We start from the raw sequence: 13,313 nt of genomic DNA, 5'->3' as shown, positions 1-13,313 counted from the left end.
GGGCCCAGATCCAGATGGAGCGCCAAGCATATGGATGCGCGAAAAGAGCGAGAACGCAAACACGATAAAGCGAGATGGCCTAGGTTTCTCGCTGTGTGGACACTCTACATAGAGCCCGCTGGTTTCGTGCTGTCCCTTTCGATCATCTCCCGTTCTCTTTCTGAAGTAACTGCGCGGGCCTGGATGCGCAGTAAAATGGTGGGGATGAAACGGCTTACTTTCGGGAGGTAGAATTGCTTACTACGGCAAGATATGACTGCAACGGATACGGAAAGACGCAGATACCATAGACAGAGGGGAACGATTGAGTATACCAGGGGCTCGCTTGCGACAGTTACAGTAAAATATTTGATCTGCATTGTTTAATCGCAGCTAGTTTCACGGTGAATATCCTACATCTTTTTAATGTCTCGCACCTTATTCCTGATTTAGCGTTGCATTTGCTTCTCGAATACAGCGTCGATATTTCATGCACATGTCACAAATATGTCTTGCGCGGATGTTATGATTCGTGAATGAAGTGCTTACCTATTTTTGCAAACACAGAACTTTGAACGAACCAACCGAACGTGAGTGAAAAAAATTGTAAAATTCATTGCTCGTTATTGTTCGGGATATGAGTGAGTTGTTGTCACAACAACTGTGACCGAAGAAAACTGTCGTGTACACAAAATCACAAAGACACTTCGTCTTCGTGAAAAGAACAGTTTTCCCGATTAAATATACTCTAGCTGATAGATACACTACGCTCGAGGTGGGTTAGGGATGTCTATGCCAACAGAAACTTTTATGCATTAAATTATAGAAACTGAAGACAAATGAGGCCCATTTTATTTCTCAAATAAGAGAGAAACTTTGCTAATTTTTTTCACGTGCTGACGCTGCGATATTTCAACAGCCATTAATTGAAACTGTTCTAGATGCCCAATATCAAATTACAAAGCTCAGATGGAGAGGTTTTCGAAGTTGATGTTGACATTGCAAAATGCTCGGTCACCATAAAGACCATGTTGGAAGATCTTGGCATGGATGATGAAGAGGAAGAAGTTGTTCCCTTGCCAAACGTTAATTCTGCTATTCTGAAGAAAGTACTTCAGTGGGCAAGCTACCACAAGGATGATCCACCGCCACACGAAGATGAAGAAACCAAAGAAAAACGCACAGATGATATAAGTTCTTGGGATGCAGACTTTTTAAAGGTAAAAACCTTGAAATTACTGTATTTATTTTGTATATTTTGTATGGCTGGGTACTTAGCGAACCGATTTACTTATAGGTGGATCAAGGAACCCTTTTTGAATTAATCTTGGCAGCTAATTATCTTGATATTAAAGGGCTTTTAGATGTAACATGCAAAACAGTTGCTAACATGATAAAGGGAAAAACACCAGATGAAATTCGAAAGACATTTAATATTAAAAATGATTTTAGTGCAACAGAGGAGGAGCAAGTGCGCAAAGAGAACGAATGGTGTGAGGAAAAGTAGATCAGCATTCGAAAGCATTGGACATTTTGATTTACTACAGAATTCCGTCTTAATACTCGAAAATTTCTGAGCTAATGCACCAATTGTATTATTTGAAGAGAGGTTTCTTAATAATTACCTAATTTTCAATTATTACACCAAATAGTCGCTACTTAATGTTGAAAAATTATGTTGATGTGTATATGGTTTATTTATCCTAAATCTTTGCATAACGTTTAATAATACCATTCACTATGCATAGTAAAAGTTACAAGAACATAAATTAATCTTATCGTATCATTGTTACATTTACTTAGTACCATAGATATATTTAGTACCATAGACAGCCAAATTTTGTTTCATCTCTTTAGAATATACGTCTCAAATTTTTTCATGGAGATTTAATTTTCTATTTTCTTTTTTATCGAATATATTGGTGTAATTGTATGTTTTAAACAAAATTGTACACTGAATAGTCGTATTAAAATATAACGAAAATGTCAGTTTTATTAATAAACATTTTTCTATGTTCAGGATTGTCAAAACTTTTAAACAAACAACTCGAAATGAATTCGCTATATCTAGTAATTCTAATACTTATTTTTTCGATTGTTTTATATCTTTCACTGCACCAAATACCAAATTTTTATTTGATAAAAGTGAAATGCATTACAATATTTTCTGAATAAACAATTGTTTGTGTGAATGGAACAAAGTTTACTTTTGCGCATATTTGATTCACGCTACATCTCGAACATATAAAGTCTAAATTATTTTTCATGAAGCAATTGAAATTTCTTTTGAATTAATATTATCTTTACTTATATGGAAAAATATTGTTCTGTATAACAAATGAATTTTATGTAAAGGTTTAGCCAATAAATAATAATAAATGTGAAATGAAAATGTTCAAACATAACCTTTATTTCAACCGCAGAGTGTAGAGAATGTTGTGCAGATGTCAAGTATTAAAACAGTTCTGGATTCAAATATAAATATAAATGGGAAAGAAAAAGAATAGTTTGTTTTTTAAAGAACCGACATCTCGTAATATTTGGCAATGGCTAATTATGAAACACACGGTGAATAAATCGATCGAAACTTAAAAATTCTAATACAGTGACAAAATTGACCTTTGACTTGACAAGCAATTTTTACAGATGCTGTTCAAGAAAATGATTTTCCTGGTTGCAATACGTCATCGAATGTCATGGAAAAGTTGCATGACATTTGCAATTGGGCTGAAATCGAAAATGTAGCGATAGAATATCACGACTTAGACAATACCATCTGCATAACTTATAAAGAACTTCTTGCTACAAAAATCATGCTCTCTGATTTTTTACAGTGCATAAAGGGTTTCGAATTTGTCGGTATAAATTTTGATGTTCCTGAATATTGTGTGGTTTCTCTAATACTTGGGTAAGAGGTTCAATTAGATAAAATATGATCACGGAAAATATATTCTTCAATCAGTTTTTTTGTAGGATTTTAAGTAGCAAACACAGCTTTGTAAATGTACCGTTCAATGCGACAGAATTCATAAAGTTAAAAAAAACATTGCGGTTACGCTATTTGTTTTGCAAAGATATAATTGAAGGAGATATTTTAAGAGAATTTACAATTCAAAATAAATGCATTTACTTGATAAAATTGAGAAACCAAAACCAAGATAAGTTGCACAACAATGGAAGCCATTATGCATATGCTATTACTACTTCTGGTTCAACTGGTGAACCCAAAGTTGTTAAAGTACTTCATGCTTCCATAATTCTTAATATTCTAGACTTAAGCACAAGGTTGAGCATTCGGAAGTACGATAAAATTGCTCAATTGACAAGTTTCACGTTTGATCCGAGCATAGTTGAAATTTTTCTGGCTCTGTCGTCAGCTGCAACATTGTTTATGATCTCGAAGGCACTGAAAAATAATACTAATAGGTAAATATGACTAATGAAAATACGGAACGTGTTTCTACGAACACGAATCTGTATGAAAAAGTCATTATTTAAGTTAAAAATCAAAATTGTTTCGTAACATTTTATATGCGATTAAGTTTAAATAAGCGATCTGATCATTGTTCGCCATTTCTACTTATTGCACGTGCAGATTTCCGATTTATTTTGTAAATACCTGCACATTTTCATTTCCGCAAAAAATATCTTATTTTCAGGCTCTTGGAGGAAGTTCATTCTAACAATATTTCGATACTGCAAATGACCCCTTCACTCTTTTTAAACAACTGGACAACTGAAAGATTAAAAGCCACTATTCTTAGTGATAACTCGTCCCTTAGAATTCTTCTTTTAGGTGGAGAACCTTTCCCGAAATTAGACTTACTTCTTGAAGCGATACATCCTTGTAACAATACAAGAATCTATAATATTTATGGCATCACTGAGTTGTCTTGTTGGGCCAGTATTAATGAAGTTACAATTAAGAATAGACAAACTGATGTACAGTGCTTAGGTGAAGCATTGTCACACGTTATATTCCAAGTTAGAAATGAAGAAGGAGAAGTGATAACAAATGGTACAGGCTTCCTTTATATAGGTAGTTATCATGTATTACGTTTTGATAATAGAAAGTTGTTAATGCATGAGATATGACTAAATTTTATATATTTGCATGTAGGCAGTAATAGCAGGATTTGTGTAATAGATGACGAAAAGATTGAAGAGTTGAAACTACCAGTATTTCGTGAGAGTGGTGATATTGTCTCTGTAAGCATCATAAACTATTAGATATTTCATGTTATTAAAAACAATCCTGTTCCAGATCGATGAAGATGGTAAAATATTTTATAAAGGAAGAAACAATAGCATCGTTAAACGATTTGGAAATAAGATCAATTTGGCAGACCTTGAAAAATTTGCATTGCAAGTCAGTTTTGTTAAAAATTGTCACGCAATGTGGGATGAGAGCTATCACAAGTTATATTTATGTGTATCCACCAAGGAAAAAATAACGAATTGTGACAATATGGATAGAGTTATGATGGAACACTTACAAAAGTTATCTTCCTTGTATAGACCAGACAAAATATTCTTTTTAGATCAATTTGAATTTACTGTAAGTGGAAAAGTCTCCATAAATTTTTTAAAAAGGTACATAGAGGAACAGGCGATAAATACAACTGTAAATAGTATCAGCATCCAAAATGCCGAAGACATTTTTAAGTCTATTTGGGAGAATAATTTAAAGTATGAGAACAGTGGATTTATAAAATTAGGTGGCACGTCCATAATGGCGTTGCAAATATCGAATGCTATATCCAAAGAAGTAAACAGAGAATTTCCTGAATTAATTGGCATGCTTTTAAACGATGCTAGCATCGTTGAATGCATCAATTATATAAAGGGCATTCTATCGATCAATCCCAGTAATTCGGTAAACTATTCAATTCGATACATGTCTGATAGCAACCAGATAATATCTATAATTCATACTACAGTGCAAGATGAAGCATCATCACATCAAGATACAAAAAATCGTGATTCTAAATCAATGATTATGGAAAATCAAATTTGTTCATATCAGTGGCATAAATGCAGAGGACAACTAAATTCGTACACTACAACTGAGAATGAAAGATCTAAAACACTATACAATGCAGTGACGAGAATTGAGATATTAAAAACGTGTGATTTACGCAAATGCATAGATGCATCAACAACTATCTTTCATTATTCGAAGCAAGTATAAATTAAAGCAACAATAGTAGATTTTTTGAAGTTTTAACTATCTAATTTTTTATTTAGTGGAAAAAACTATGCAACAGTTGGTTCACATTCCGGATTGATAGCTACTATTTTATTAGAAGTGAAAAATTCTTTTCCTACATTCGTGGTACAATTACCTAACAGAATCGAAGCATCGGTTTTAATCCTAGATAATTTCAGGGGTATAGTGGGTAAGTTCTTTATTCTAATTGTTCATTTCTTGCCTAGATTATTAATTCCTTGTTCTCCAGGATGTCATGACGGCAACATATACTGTTTAGACTTGAAAACAGGAGACGTTTTTTGGAAATACCAAACGGGAGATGTCGTCAAATGTTCAGCAATATTTTGCGAAGAACGAAAAAACATATTTGTTGGTTCTTACGACTGTTTTATATACTGTCTCTCTGCAAAGGTATATAAATCAATCTTCTCCGAATTATATTTTTGAAATCTGACTAAAAGGAAATCGGTTCAGGATGGATCTGAAATTTGGAAATGCAATACTGGAAATGGGAGTATCAGTGCTTCTGGTTGCTTACACTTACCATCAAACAGCGTGCTGTTCGGAACTTTAGATGGTTCTTGTTTGGCACTGGAACAGTCATCGGGTGAAGTTATTTGGAAATACAAATTAACAGATCCTATCTTTGTTTCACCAGTAACGTTAAACACCGGGCTTGCCTTATTTTGTTCTGTAACAGGAATGTTAACATGTTTTGACATCAACGTCAATGCTAAGGTAATATTGTGTTAAAAGTTCGCTTACAAGACAAGATCCCCATCCCAGAAATGTTGAAAATTATGAAATTTTAAGAATACGTAAAAGACAACTTTTTCTGGCTGGGGACCTTGACTTACAAGACAATAATTTTACTCAATTGAATTTTGTTTCATAAATGTTAGATGTGGCAGCACAAAATAAACGGCAATGTGTTCTCATACATAGTGAAGCACAATGATATGCTCACAGGACACGAAAACATTATTCTAGCTAGTCAGAATAAGAACGTGTACTATTTGGAGTCACCAAATAAGTTTAAGACTGAACCTATTTTGAAATGTACATTGCATCTTGAGTCATCAGTTTTCGCTACTCCCTGGTGCGAGGATGACATTTTGTTTATGGCGTGTACAGATGGCACATTATATATTTATAACTTTGTGACAAACAGATTAACAAAAACGGAGAAGCTTCCCGGTGAAGTCTTTTCATCGCCTGTTGTTGATAATGGCATGGTGGTAGTTGGATGCCGAGACAATAATATTTATGTGCTGAAACTCATACACAACTGAACATGTCCTGTTTGATAGGAATACAAATCATTGAAATTAATACAATACCGTTTATTCTTTTTCTGACGACCGTCACATTACAGTTACGTGAGTAACACTTTAGGTAAAGGTAAAGGTGGAACACGTGGCCGTCTTCCAATGAATTCGTACGTGACACGAATCATTGTGAATCAGTGCGCTTATAGTTTTTTTTTCAAGCAAGAATGCAAGCGAATTAAAAGTTCTGAGGAACAGCCAATCGCTCGGTAATAAAACATCCACGCATACATTTAATGCACACGCATAGCGGTTCTAAAAGCAACATATGCATGTCGTGTATAGTTGCCCTCTCGATTCATGTCCTCTCAATTGATAATGATCATAAATACTGGACAAGGAAATTGTCTGGCCCTCAAGCTCACATAAAATAACAACGTTTCAACGATTCCCTCTTCTCTATATTCTCATTCTTCTAATACTTGAGAACGAGAAAGAATATACATATATATCTATTTAATTTATATATTTATATGCTTGGCCGCTCTTTCAATCCTTTTTTTCCCCTCTTAATATTTCAATATAGATTCTCTCCTGTAATTATATTTCAGTTACAGGCAATTGTTCTTTACGAGAGATTCGGCTTATTGTATGCATATGTTTTCGGTTTGCATTCCTGTGAAATACACGTGGGTGTCTCGAGTCTCAAACGATACCGGAACTAAATGTGCAGGAGTATGATATAGTTTTCTACGACTAAAACAGGGACGCCGCCGCGCTATTTTCGACGTCCGGGTGCAAATTTACCGGTTTTCTTAATAATTCGTCTTGTACCACAATGTTTTACAACAATTTCGATGAACGATTCTATCTATACTCTTTTGTTCGACAGTTAAAACATGAGATAAATATCCGTGATGTGGTGACAATCGTTGCTACGAAACGCACTGGTGATGGTAAATACATGGAGAACACACGAGTCGTCCTGTAACATTTATTTCGTTCCCCGTTCAGAATGTATCGAAAATACTCAAATCACAAACGGTACAAGTTTCATTGTCAACCCTATTTCGGAATATGTCGTGTCTGTGTGTATTCCAGAGAGAGGGGGGGAAGGGGGGAGAGAAAAGAAAACTGTGTAATTAAAGGATAGTATGTAGAATGGTATTTAGACAAACTTAAAAAGATAAATGTTCGAATATTCCGTTCTGCCCTTGGTAGTAGTTCTCCGCGAAAGAGAACCTAGAATTATTAGGCGTGAGTCCTATCGGCGGATCGTATCCGCCTCGAGACTCGATTAAACACCGACGCGGTCGGTAAGATTACGCATTAAATTACGTTGCTCACTCTTGTTTTGTTTCTTTCTCTTTCGTTAAATTCAGGATGAACTAGTTTCGAGAATGACCAGCTGCGCTAGCTGTCGTACGGTTACTGGTCCTCGTCGCCTAGGTCTTGTTTCACTTTTTTGAAGTCGAACTCCTCGCCGGTCGCTCGCTTGAATATATCGAGGACGTCTAAACAGGTGGTCTCGAAGTGCGTTGTGGCGTCGTAACTCGTCGATATAAAGATCTGACTATTCAGACCGTCGTCGGTCGGCTCCATGTATTCGGATACTGATATGAACTTTTGCCTGATAGGGCCGAGCAAATCGAGGCCGGGTTTGATCTCGGCTTCCGGATTCTTCGTCTCGACCGTGGTCGACACCATGGCTATGAACCATCCTTTCGCAGCCACTTGATGAGTATGCGACACCAGAGACACATAGATGTCGGAGTTGCGGTTGACCTGCGAAAGAATGTTCATATTAATCTCCGGCATTGTTACTCAAATGCTCTGTAATGTCCTGGAAAACGCTACGGTAGAGGGAAGACTTAAAAGTCTGCCTACTTGTTTTTGAGGAATAATAATTTGCGTCGACAAAGCATCTCCTGTGCCTGGTATCGGGTGATCTAAGAGACAAATGCATCTTATGACCTGACCCACTTTCTTCACGCGCTCAGGTACATACGTCGGGTCACAAAAGACTTGTTTGCACTGAGCAACCTCGTCTCCGGATCGTACACCGACGACCTACAAAAGAAAACTCGATAATTAGCGTTCAATTTCACCATACACATCAGTTGACTTGTAAAAATTGTTCGCTGGCGCTCACCTTTCCGTCTTTGACGACGATTTCGTCGATCGGTTTGTCCAACATGTACGTTCCACCATAAATGGCGCTAAGTCGGGCGAAGCCTTGAGGAAGCTCGCCCAGACCGTACATGGGATACAGATACGGTGATTTTCCATAACGCGCTAAACTATCGCTGTACAATTTAATTCTTCTTATAGTAGTAATTGCACGTTGGCCTATATACTCGTCGTCCCTGTAACCGAGAGGCCATCTTATTAGTAAAATGACAAAACATTTTCAATTCTCATACAGTCTATAGTTTCTCGAACTATTTAATCTATACTATATTTTAATATCGCTGAAATTATATTCCCATGTGTGTGTGAAAGACGATCTCGATGGTCGTTTGTGTACCTATAAAGCGCTAGCGCGTGTCCCGTGAAGTCCTGAGTATTTTTGTCGAGGTTGAATTTGTTGTACAAAGCGCTCATGTTATTGCTGAACGGGTCGAAGCCGTCCCAAGAATCGGGCTTATCCTCCTGCATGTTCTGCACCCATATGAGGAAGCTACGGAACCGCCTCTTTTCGAACAGGCCCATAAGGTCACTGGACAACGCCTCCTGCTGGTCGATCGGCACCTTCGAAATCTTCCCGGACTTATAGACGTACGAACCCTCGACGCATTTGAACTCCAAGTAACGTGTCACACCGGTGTGAATTAGTAGCTTCACCAGCAACCCGTTCGCCATCAGGAACTTGGGAATTAAATCAACGTTCCAGTCGCGGCCACGACCGTAGCTCTCATCCGGCGTAGGGGCCTTGAATTTCCTAGATAACATAACAAACGAAAATGATCGATAACAGCTTCCTGTTGAAATTCTCTGCTATGCAATTTACCATAATTTAAAACATGCCGATATACCACTTTTAACATCTGGCCTTTCGAGGTTACTCGAAAATGTTAATTTATTCCGTACAATAATAATAGCACTTTTCCGTACCTATTTTGAACATGGGCAATTTTAAAAAGATTTTTTCTTTATAAGAAAATTCAATTTTAAGAATTTGTTATCAACCACAAAAATTATACAAATGCTTTTATCACGACACGATTTTACAGATATTTAAAAACAAAATCATTTTCAGCAAGATAATCATAATCGTGCACATAAAATTGTAAAATATATCTCGGGATCAGTTAACAAGTTGAGAATCCCTGCTCTATCGCGCGATCCTCATATCACAGCTACACCGAAAGCATAACAATGTAATCCTGTCGCAAAAATTGTTATCATTACGTCGACTACTTAGGGTTTGTTAACAGTTTCAAATTCAAGCATACGTTGCGTTTCAGCGTACTATATGCTTACATTGAGCGGGAGAGGTTCTCATCGATTTCCATCGACTGAACTGTTTAATCGGATAAAAATATTCCGCTGCAAAATTGCAAGACCGCGAATACACATTTTCTCTCTCTCTCTTCCTCTCGTGTAGCTTGAAGGAAAGATAAGCATTTCGGCGGTGTAATTGTACAAATTGACAAATTTGATTATTGATGGATTTTCCCTTTACTTTCACGTTGTTTCAGAACGGTCATTGCATCGAATTATACGGTGAGTGCAACGCAGACCAAGGCAACGGTTCCAACGGACGGATAGTTTAGATGTGTTACAATTTATCGAGCACAGCCGGACACTTGACGACTGTCTCTCTTCAATGAACCAGAAGTGTAATCGCGCGGACGCGTTATCGCATTTATTTTTTCATCCCGGTGTATTCCACGCGAACGGAAGATTTCTCTGACCTTCTTTCTTTTTTTTATCTTTATCAAATTTGAGGCTTAATAGCCCTCGCTCTTTTGCGCGATATAGTTCCCGATAAGAGTCCACTAATTAATTTGTATAACGAGATGGCGATGACCATCTTTAAATAGAAATTTTTGCCCGTCAGAGAGCGACTGTGCAGCAAAAGAAGGATTCCTATAATTCCGAATCTAGCTAGATACGCGAACATATGTTCAATTTCATGGATCGAGGATGGCATACAAGTAACGGTACGCTGGCCACTCTGTTACTTAATATTTTCTGTTCATAATTCTTCGAGCGTAAACCAATGTGATTCCGTGTTCCGCTATACGTCATAGTTTGCCGCATACACCAATAAAAGTAGGAGACGATCAAAAAAGAAAAGCGTTCTTATCGTGACGACGAGAGGTGGCGAACCAATAGGCTTGTTTGTCTGGCGGTTCTAACATTGAATGGTTCGATGGATTAGTATTTCATCGCAGAGAGAGAGAGAGAGAGAGAGAGAGAGAGAGAGAGAGAGAGAGAGAGAAGGAGAGGGGAAGAACAATGCTGGAATGGGAGGACAGGAGTCAGAGTCGAACATAGAAAAAGTGTTTTTAAAGAGAAAACAATGCAACTTTTTGCTGTATCTGGAAGAATGTTACAGTCGCCGATCTTGTCAGGTTCGATCGGGAGCGAGCTGTTTCCTCATCGAACATTAACTGCGATTTCGACACGGTCCCTCTAATTATTTCACGGAAGAAAACAAGAATGTCTCCGTTTACCGCAACGCAGTAAATGAAGATATAAAAATATTCTCAGCAACGCTAAATAAAAAAATTAAAACATTGAAAGCGATTTCTTTATGCAGTTCGTTACAACTTATAGAACACTTAATTGCGTGTGGATGAATTTTCGAAGAATCGATTAAGATTCCTCTGGACAAATCGATGGGTGGGAGGAGCGCGGAGTTCGCAATGAAATCGTCAAAAGTTTGATCGCGTTCGTGGAAAGAGAATCCTGTTCACTTCGAAATGGCTGTAAGCAAAAGTTACTCGGTCAAAGGGTAGTAGCATCTCTGCATCGAGGGGCTTTTCGAAGTCGTTGACAATCAATATTTGGAGCACCGTCTCAGCCGGAGTTGACTGAAATTTCGTGAAACTCGATGCGTCCGGTGCGCAAGAAATGTTGGTCGTTTTGAAAGAGAAGTCGGTGACCGGTTGTTGCAGAAATTGTGCGCGATTTGACGTGGAATGGCTCGCGTTTCGCGGGGCGGGCCCCTCCCCCAGGTTCGTATCGAGTGGCATTCTAGCCAACCTTCTGGAATCGTTTGGAGAAAGGGATGTGTGGATGGGCTGGATGGGATGCAGCCGCACGGCAACGACGCATTATCGCGGGTGACGGTATACGTCACGGTTCGGCCGACGGACACGCTCGACGGAGAAACTCGGGTTGCGAGCGGCGAACGACGCGCGATCGTGTCCCCGCGAGAGAAAAGCGGCCGAGAAGGGAAAAAATCAATATTTAAGACGAGTCATCGTTTGTCGACGATCGCAGGGGATAACGCTGACTGGGTATGCCGGCGCGATCTCAACGCGATTCGACCTTAGCACGGCACCTGGCACGGCCGTCGGGGACGAGGCGTCGATTTCCGACGGGACTTACGCGAACAAATCCTCCAGCGGCGTAATGGAGGCTGACTCGCCGCCGTAGTACTTGTTGCGATCTACGTGGAGCACCTTCTTCCCGCTGACCGACAGCATACCGGAGAGTATGCACTCTTTGAGCCCGGTGCCCAGCACGATCGCGTCGTATTCTTCATTCATGTTGTTGGACAGAAGCGAACTACACAACCACTGAACCAAACGCACGCGAAACTAGCCGCGAACACGTCCTTTTCCTTCTCGCCTCTCGGGAACACGGGATCGGTAATCGGAACACGAAAACGCTGAAGCACACGGACCACGCGACTGCCAACTCGCACGACTATTATGCCGGAACGGAAGACCTCGTTCTTTCGCTGACTGCCGATGACGGAGCTGCCGATGGAACGATAGTGGTGCTGCTACCGCTGGTGGAGCTACTGCCGCATCCGACTCTCCCTAGGCTCTCACGATTCCCCACCTACCGACCAGTTCAAATATCTCTCGGCGACGGGTTTACGTATCTCTCTCAGGAGATTTCCTGATCTCGAATTTCCACGACCTCGTTGGACCCTGTTATCAACGATTTGTAATATCGCAAGGCGTTTCGATGCGCGTTCAAGTCCTTTATGAATCGCATTGTTCGAACGAGAATAGGAGAAAAATTGATTTCTTACCGACTAGAGAGCTCCTTGTGGTAGAAGTAAGGCAAAGATGACTCTGAAGTTTGTTAATGCCAGAACCAGCATAAAATTTTGCAGTCTACTAATAATGATGTCATTCTTGCTAAGAGCGGAAACAGAGTGTGTCGCAAAGTAGCTGAAAAAAGATACTGAAATGAAAATCGAGCGAACATAGGAAACAAAACGCGGGAGAACTAATAAACGAATAACGCAATTAATTGCTGGTTCTCACGATTGCGCGGGGAAAAGTTCAATTCTGTGCTCTGAGAATTTGCAGATTCATTCTTCGCACGTTTCTTTGCGTGATTTAAAATTTAAACCACCGTAATTGCACCTTGTTAACCGTAGACATAATCACGGAATGATATTCGAAAACAGAGAGCGCGTCATCTAGGGACTTTTCGTCGCTACAGTTGGCTAACACCTCGGTGTTACTGAGTACACTAGATGCGAAACTTCTATCGGGCATTTGAAAAATCGTGACTTCAAATTTGGTAACCTTGACCAACTATATACACGCAACGTTGACGTTTTCTTGGAAAAGGGGAAAGAAAAGGTTGCATGGGAGAAATTAGAAACGTCGTAGAACTTGGTAAAATTTGAAATGTGATATAGTATAAAATAATATTTA

The 13,313-nt window shown here is 38.8% G+C and overlaps 4 protein-coding genes across 7 annotated transcripts; 3 read left to right on the top strand and 1 right to left on the bottom strand.

Moving 5' to 3' along the window:
• The first annotated feature begins 222 nt into the window (after positions 1-222).
• Positions 223-1,998, top strand: SkpA (S-phase kinase associated protein 1 SKP1-related A). 3 transcript variants are annotated; one of them, XM_033485909.2, is made up of 3 exons: positions 223-383; positions 921-1,199; positions 1,277-1,998. In XM_033485909.2, the coding sequence occupies exons 2-3, from the start codon at positions 921-923 to the stop codon at positions 1,484-1,486; spliced, it is 489 nt and encodes a 162-aa protein (XP_033341800.1). In that variant the 5' UTR covers positions 223-383; the 3' UTR covers positions 1,487-1,998. The 3 variants fall into 3 exon arrangements, with proteins under 3 accessions (XP_033341800.1, XP_033341801.1, XP_033341802.1); XM_033485910.2 differs by lacking the exon at positions 223-383 and adding an exon at positions 398-569; XM_033485911.2 differs by lacking the exon at positions 223-383 and adding an exon at positions 615-754.
• A 143-nt stretch (positions 1,999-2,141) lies between these two features.
• LOC117229448 (Aminoadipate-semialdehyde dehydrogenase) lies at positions 2,142-5,219 on the top strand. Its single transcript, XM_033485904.2, has 6 exons — positions 2,142-2,547; positions 2,626-2,887; positions 2,953-3,405; positions 3,639-4,018; positions 4,100-4,188; positions 4,244-5,219. The coding sequence occupies exons 1-6, from the start codon at positions 2,526-2,528 to the stop codon at positions 5,168-5,170; spliced, it is 2,133 nt and encodes a 710-aa protein (XP_033341795.2). The 5' UTR covers positions 2,142-2,525; the 3' UTR covers positions 5,171-5,219.
• LOC143259151 (beta-alanine-activating enzyme-like) lies at positions 5,216-6,528 on the top strand (the record flags this gene model as incomplete). Its single annotated transcript, XM_076520105.1, has 4 exons — positions 5,216-5,378; positions 5,439-5,602; positions 5,666-5,929; positions 6,094-6,528. Coding segments are annotated over 4 exons (981 nt in total), but the record flags the coding sequence as incomplete, so codon positions are not given.
• Gdi (GDP dissociation inhibitor) lies at positions 6,514-12,561 on the bottom strand. Of its 2 annotated transcripts, none has more exons than XM_033485906.2 (5): positions 12,022-12,561; positions 8,987-9,400; positions 8,612-8,825; positions 8,347-8,529; positions 6,514-8,244 (listed from the first exon to the last, which is right to left on the bottom strand). In XM_033485906.2, exons 1-5 carry the CDS (start codon positions 12,180-12,182, stop codon positions 7,888-7,890), a joined length of 1,329 nt encoding a protein of 442 aa, XP_033341797.1. In that variant the 5' UTR covers positions 12,183-12,561; the 3' UTR covers positions 6,514-7,887. The 2 variants fall into 2 exon arrangements, with proteins under 2 accessions (XP_033341797.1, XP_033341799.1); XM_033485908.2 differs by lacking the exon at positions 12,022-12,561 and adding an exon at positions 9,943-10,440.
• Positions 12,562-13,313: the final 752 nt, after the last annotated feature.

Source organism: Megalopta genalis, chromosome 3 (assembly GCF_051020955.1).
Source record: "Megalopta genalis isolate 19385.01 chromosome 3, iyMegGena1_principal, whole genome shotgun sequence".
Taxonomy (NCBI): domain Eukaryota; kingdom Metazoa; phylum Arthropoda; class Insecta; order Hymenoptera; family Halictidae; genus Megalopta; species Megalopta genalis.
Note: the sequence above shows the minus strand (reverse complement) of the source record. Positions and strands in the feature narration are given on the sequence as shown.

Coding starts and splice junctions, on each gene's coding strand:
- SkpA (XM_033485909.2), top strand. CDS start 921: ATGCCCAATATCAAATTACAAAGCTCAGATGGAGAGGTTTTCGAAGTT. Junction 1,200..1,276: donor GGGATGCAGACTTTTTAAAG/GTAAAAACCTTG, acceptor ATTTACTTATAG/GTGGATCAAGGAACCCTTTT.
- LOC117229448 (XM_033485904.2), top strand. CDS start 2,526: ATGGCTAATTATGAAACACACG. Junction 2,548..2,625: donor GGCTAATTATGAAACACACG/GTGAATAAATCG, acceptor CAATTTTTACAG/ATGCTGTTCAAGAAAATGAT. Junction 3,406..3,638: donor CTGAAAAATAATACTAATAG/GTAAATATGACT, acceptor TCTTATTTTCAG/GCTCTTGGAGGAAGTTCATT.
- Gdi (XM_033485906.2), bottom strand. CDS start 12,182: ATGAATGAAGAATACGACGCGATCGTGCTGGGCACCGGGCTCAAAGAG. Junction 9,401..12,021: donor CCGCTGGAGGATTTGTTCGC/GTAAGTCCCGTC, acceptor TATGTTATCTAG/GAAATTCAAGGCCCCTACGC. Junction 8,245..8,346: donor TTATTATTCCTCAAAAACAA/GTAGGCAGACTT, acceptor ATTCTTTCGCAG/GTCAACCGCAACTCCGACAT.